The sequence below is a fragment of the Pipistrellus hanaki genome, assembly GCF_964339955.1.
Source record: "Pipistrellus hanaki genome assembly, chromosome: 8".
Classification (NCBI taxonomy): Eukaryota; Metazoa; Chordata; class Mammalia; order Chiroptera; family Vespertilionidae; genus Pipistrellus; species Pipistrellus hanaki.
Genome location: NC_140510.1, coordinates 58,707,176 through 58,713,409, shown reverse-complemented (window position 1 = coordinate 58,713,409; position 6,234 = coordinate 58,707,176). Strand labels below are relative to the sequence as shown.

The 6,234-nt window shown below is 66.4% G+C and overlaps 1 protein-coding gene across 1 annotated transcript; it reads left to right on the top strand.

The window, feature by feature from the left end:
• Window positions 1-1,154: 1,154 nt before the first annotated feature.
• PRSS56 (serine protease 56) lies at window positions 1,155-6,232 on the top strand (the record flags this gene model as incomplete). The annotated part of the gene is made up of 13 exons (XM_084891415.1): window positions 1,155-1,260; window positions 2,130-2,237; window positions 2,625-2,678; window positions 2,796-2,985; window positions 3,256-3,355; window positions 3,443-3,602; window positions 3,819-3,961; window positions 4,177-4,339; window positions 4,524-4,700; window positions 4,788-4,952; window positions 5,032-5,094; window positions 5,355-5,461; window positions 5,807-6,232. The coding sequence occupies 13 exons, from the start codon at window positions 1,155-1,157 to the stop codon at window positions 6,011-6,013; spliced, it is 1,743 nt and encodes a 580-aa protein (XP_084747541.1). The 3' UTR covers window positions 6,014-6,232.
• Between the last annotated feature and the right edge of the window lie 2 nt (window positions 6,233-6,234).

Here is a 6,234-nt window from a genome sequence, read left to right as displayed (position 1 = left end):
ACAAGGGCTGGAGCGATGCCAGGACAGAATCCACTCTGGAAAAGGACCAGGCCTGCCAAGCCACCCTGCAGTCACCAGCATGAACCGGGGTGTCAGGATTAGTTTGGGGGGCCCAGGACATTTCGGGGGTACAGAAGGGCACCGGGTGGGGACTCTGTCCCATGAGAGCTGCCCAGCTGTAGCCCTTCCCATGAGACTCCAGAAGACTCCGTCTGCCAGATCAGGGCCATAGCCACTGAGAACAATGCTGGGCAGGGGGGCGGGAGGGGGGGAGAGGGGCCTGCGCAGCGGGGAGGTCTGGGAGAGCGTCCGGAGCTGCTGGGGCCCGTCCTCCCCAAACTGGGCCACTGGTGGGGCCTTTCCTCTCCCGCCTTCCTCTCTGGGCCACTCCAGTGTCCGCCTGCCTCTGCCGCTTCCCACCCCGCTGCCCCCAGTGGGGCAATCACGGCACTAATTAGGGCACTTTGATCATCGTTAGAAATGACCACATTAGGGAGGGATGCTGCCAAGCAATTAGGGGCAAAGGAGCTGGGAGCTCAGGCACCTCCTCAGGGGCTGGGGCTGCCCAGGACCCTCAGACAACCCCTGCCCACCTTCCCCCACGATCATCTGCCCCCAGCATAGCTGTGACCGCCTCAGGGAATCGAGGCAGATGGGAGACCCTCCATCTGAGCCTTGGAGACCCTCCATCTGGGCCAGCCCCTGCCCATCAGCCCCCCTCTGCCTGGCCCCCAGCCTAACCGCCAGCTCTTCCGGGCTGTCCAGGCCCCTTTGATGGAGCCGCAGAAACAAGGGCTCCTTTGAGGGAAGGGGGCCTTGGGGCCTCAGAGCCGGATGACGAAATTTCAAAGGTGAGGGCTGAGCCCACTACCCGGTGCCCTCCCTCAACCCTGGCCTCCGCCTGTGCACCTCCCCCATCTCTCCTCTATATAGCCCCTCAGCCCCATTCCCCTGTGGGCTCCGGGAGCTAAGGACCAGGTGAGGGACCACCGAGGGAAACGGTAGCTTTGATGTAAGAGAAATAGGGCCAGATGGTTTGAGGGACTTGAATTCAGTGCTCAGGGACAGAAAGGCAGGCGCCACAGGATAAGCACCTGGAGGGTGGACCCCGAGGGGAAAATAGGACAGGGCCAGTGCCCCGGCTCCTGGTCACCATGCTGCTGGCTCTGCTGTTGCTGCTGCTGCTGCTGCCCCTCCCAGGTCCACCATGTGCCCAGGGGCACCCACTGTACATGCGCCTGCCCTTCAGCACCCTGCAAGGTGAGCCCCGGGGGGTCTGAGGGAGCGGCCAAGGAGGGAGGAGCAGAGCGGAAGTGGGTCCCGGGCAGAGGAACATGAGCTTGCCACCTGCATTCACAAGGACCTCTGGCTTCTTCTGCCCACCCTGCTGGGAGAAGGGCCCGGAACACAGGTAGGAGAGGGAGGGGGGAGATGAGGATGGAAAGGGAAGGGGAGCCAGCGAGGGTGTGCACCAGGGAAGGTGAGCCGGGAGGAGAGAGCCTACCCTTGGCTCTCTGGGCCTGACGGTGGGCAATTCAACCACAGTCGTTTTGAGTCAATACATCTGAGTTCTGTGATATCTGAACCTTCAGAGAACTGCTTTTCCTTCGAGGTTTTCAAGGAAATGCCCTTTTCCAAGATTCCAGCCCAGCCCTAGCCAGGTTGGCTCCGTGGATAGAGCGTTGGCCTGTGGACCACAGCGTCCCGGGTTCGAGTGTGGTCAAGGGCAGGTACCTTGGTTGCAGGCTCTTCCCTTCCCAGAGCCCAGGTTGGGGCTCGGGCCGAAGGCAACCAATCGATGTGTTTCTCTCACATCGATAGTTCTGTCTTACCCTCTCTCTTCCACTCTCTCTGGAAATCAATGGAAAAACAGGCTCAGGTGAGGATTAACCAAAAAGATTCCAGCCCAGCTGAATGACAGCAATATACTGGGCTGAGAATCCAGAACCATTGGCTCGGAGTGCTGGGCCCTGGGGCCTTAGGGCTCTGTCTCCTCCCATTCCACCCCAGCGCTCAGAAGCCCAGCCTGCTTCCCTGCGGGTCTCCCAAGGCAGGGCTTGGAGCCGGGGCATGGAGGACAAGCCCACAGCTCCTCCCCACCAGGCATCACGGTCCCCATGTCCCCGCAGCTCTGTCAGCCCAGGGGACAAAGGCATTGCAGGTCGCCCGGAGGAGCGCCCAGCGGGCCGTAAATCTAGTGGCGATGGAGATGCAGCACAGATTGCATGAGTGCCAAAGTTGTGCCAACCGCACCGCCCTCTGCACAGGTGAGCTTGCACCAACTGCCTGGGACTGTTCTGCTCACCCCAGCCCTCCCTTGACTTGCCTCCCTCTTGGAGACAGAGGCTGAGTGGGGCTGCCACGGGACAATGTCTGAAGGTCTAGGAGGAAAGCGCCTGCCTGCCAGGCTTGGGGCTCCGCGTGTGCAAGGGCAGGGGGAAGGAACAGTGTGAGCTCATTTGGTGAAGAGTGAGAAGTTTGTGGCTACTGGCACAGACCCTGACTGCTATGGGGCGGGGGCAAGAGAAGGGGAGCCCAGGAGAGAGAGAGGGCTGGGCCCAGCGTGGGGTAGAGGGAAGGTCAGGAGGATGGCAGGGAAGCTCAAATGGTCTGTTTCTCAGCAGGACCAGGGCACCCCAGGCCTCAAGACCCCCTGCTCCAGGACCCACCTGAGCCAGGTGAGGCTGAAAACAAGTTCCAAGGGGACGGGGCTGAGAGCAGGTGGACCCGGGAGGGGCCTGGACGGTGAGAACGCCAGGACTTGTCCCTCACGACTTCCACCTTTCTCCCCTCAGGGCCATGTGGCAAGAGGCGCCCGGGGAAGGTCAATGGGACGCGGGCCAGTGGCCGCATCGTGGGGGGCAGCGCGGCGCGGCCCGGGGCCTGGCCCTGGCTGGTGCGGCTGCGGCTCAGCGGGCGGCCCCTGTGCGGCGGCGTCCTGGTGGCGGCGTCCTGGGTGCTCACGGCGGCTCACTGCTTCGCAGGGTACGTCCGGCCCCCCGCCTCTGACCAGCCCGGGCACCCAGATCCTTGGGTGGGCCGCACGCGCGAGGGCGGCGGTCTCTGCTGCCCCCTGGCGGCGGCAGCCCTGCTCCCCAGCTCCCAGCCTCCAGGCTCCCGCCAGGGGGCGCCTTCAGCCCGCTCCGGGCTCGCCCTCCCTGCCCTGGGACTGGAAACCGACGGGCTGGTGGGCTGGCTGGGGGTTGCCCGTGGGCGGGGAGCAGAGCCCCAGGGAACATGCCGCTCGCCACGCAGCGCCCCGAACGAGCTTCTGTGGACGGCGACGCTAGCCGAGGGGCCCCGCGGGGAGCCAGCGGAGGAGGTGCCGGTGAACCGCATCGTGTCCCACCCCGAGGTGAGAGGGCGGCCCCCAGGCCCTCGGAGCTGGAGCAGCGCCCCCACCCCACACCTCGCTGACCCCGCGTCGCCCCTCTCTGCCCAGTTTGACCCGCGGACCTTTCACAGCGACCTCGCCCTGGTGCAGCTGTGGACGCCGGCGAGCCCGGCGGGGGCAGCTGGCCCCGTGTGTCTGCCCAGGGGACCCCGGGAGCCCCCCGCCGGCACCGCCTGCGCCATCGCGGGCTGGGGGGCCCTTTTCGAAGGTACCGGCAGGGCTGGGCCCGCGCGGGTTTGCCTAGGAGCAATAGGGTCTGGGGAGGCCAGTGTGCACCGCCTCAGACCTACGCCCAACTGTCTTCGCCAAACGCTGCCCGACCTTGCAAAGGGGGAGGGATCAAGGGGGTGCAATGGGATGGAGGGACCCTCTGAACGGAGTCCCTGCCCCCCACGCCTGAGCCCACGCCGTCGCTCCCCTGTAGATGGGCCGGAGGCTGAGGCGGTGAGGGAGGCCCGCGTGCCCCTGCTCAGCGCAGACACGTGCCGCAGGGCCCTGGGGCCCGGGCTGCGCCCCAGCACCATGCTCTGTGCCGGCTACCTGGCCGGGGGCATCGACTCGTGCCAGGTACGAGCCCCAGTTGACTGGAGGGCGCTGGGCGGCTGCTTTCTAGGGGCGGGACAGCCCACTTTCCTCTGAGCCTCTACGTCCTCGTGGCTAGAATGGGTACAAGAGCCCCAACAGGGCTCCGAGCTGCCTAATCCTGCAGCTGTAAGGCTGACGAGTGGGGTCGGGGCGAGGGGTCGATGCAGTGCCCTCTCTCTTGGCTCTGGTGCCCGCAGGGTGACTCTGGAGGCCCCCTCACCTGCTCTGAGCCTGGACCCCGCCCCAGAGAGGTCCTGTACGGGATCACCTCCTGGGGGGACGGATGCGGGGAGCCGGGGAAGCCAGGGGTCTACACTCGCGTGGCCGTGTTCAGGGACTGGCTGCAGAAGCAGATGAGCGGTGAGTGCTGGATTCCCATTGTCCCCTCCGCGGCGTCCCGCCCGTAGAATAGCTCTGGGACGAGCCCGAGCTCACGTCCTCCCCGCGTGCCGCCCGCCCCCTTCTGCACGGGGAAAGCTTCCCTCCGAGGCAGGACTTGGGGGGCCGGATGGGGGGGTGAGCAAGCCCCCGCCGCTCTCCGCAGCGGCCCCCTCCAGCCGCGAGCCCAGCTGCAGGGAGCTTCTGGCCTGGGACCCGCCCGAGGAGCCGCCGGCGGACGCCGCCCCGCCCTGCGCCTTCTACGCCCGCCTGTGCCCCGGGCCCCAGGGCGCCTGTGCGTCCCTAGCGCATCGGCAATGCCTGCAGCGCCGCCGGCGATGCGGTCAGTCCCGTCCCCCGCGCTGGGCCGGGGAGCAGGGAGCCTCCCCGCCCACGCCTGGCCGCCAACCGCACCCCGTCCCGCCCGCAGAGCTGCGCTCGCTGGCGCACACGCTGCTGGAGCTGCTGCGGGGCGCCCAGGAGCTGTTCGGCCCGAGCCCGGGGATGCGGCGCCGGGCCCGCGCCCTGGCTCGCCCCGCTCCGTCGCCCCGGGAGACTCCTAGGCAACGCGCCCGCGAGCAGCGGCTGCACCCAGGTACCCCGAGCCCTGGCAGCCCAGCCCCGGCCCCACCCCTGGGCGGCTGAGGCTTCCCCCTAATCCTGCGTCTTCCCAGAATCACCGGCTGCAGGGACCCTATTCCCCAAGCGGAGGCCGGAGCAGCGCGGAGACTCGCGAGGTAATTGCGCCCCCTGCCGGCCGTCGCCAGGGGAGTAGCCGAGAGCTGGCGGAGGCCCGGAGGGGATTCTCCTGGCAACGGGCAGACCCTCTCTACTCCTCCCCTGAAACAGGGGAATGACCCTTTGGGGCTACTTGTGGCTTTGGGTCCTCATCAGTGTCAGAAAATCTCGACTTTGTTATCACTTGGCCTCTCTAAGCCTCAGTTTCCCCATCTGTGGCATGGGAGGTGGTCCTGAGGTGCTGGTGTCTCTCCTGCAGACTGCCCTGGCCTGGAGCCCCTGCGGCAGAAGTTGGCCACCCTCCAGGACACCCATGCCTGGATCCTTCAGGTCCCCCCAGAGCGCCTGGCCATGGACTTCCAGGAGGTAGGTCTCCAGGCTTCCCGACTCCTCCACAGTGGCCTCTGAAGGCAGACCTAGGGGGACAGAACGGGCACCCTCCCCGGCAGGAGGGAGGGCTTCACCCCCACAGCCTGGAGTGGGGGGAGGCAGAATCCAAGAGGAAGCAGAAAGGGCAGCTGTGTGCGAGCAAGGGTACTGGGTGGGCATGAAGGTGTGGTTGGGAGAGGGAAGATGTGAGTGGAGGGGCAGGAAGTGTGTAGGGCTGTGGGGCTGAAAGGAAGGGGGTGGGTTTGGGTGAGAGTTTGGGGGGCCAGGAGGAGAGGACAAAGAATAGCATTGGAGCCCCTGAGCACCCTCCTCCCTCTGCAGGTCCTGGCCGATCTGAGCTCCAAGACGATAACAGGGCTCTTCCGAGCCTGGGTTCGGGCTGGCTTGGGAGACCGGCGTGTGGTCTTTGGGGGCCTGGTGGGCCTGGAGCCAGCCACTCTGGCTCGAAGCCTTCCCAGGCTGCTGGTGCAGGCCCTGCAGGCCTTCCGCTTGGCTGCTCAGGCCAAGGCAGAGCCCCAGGGAGCCTGAGTGGGTGTGAGGCAGAGCTGGGGGGCAGCACCCACAGGGCCCTCAGGTTCCTCCAGCCAGATAGCCATGAGCCATGTCTGCACCCCCAGCCTCTGGTTAGGACCTCCTGCTCCCAGGGGCTGGGAGGGTTCAGGGAGCTGCAGTTGCCCAGGTGTGAGGGGTGGGGTGGGGTCCTGGGCCCGGGGACCCACATGTCTTCCCAGAGGTGTCATCAGAAAATC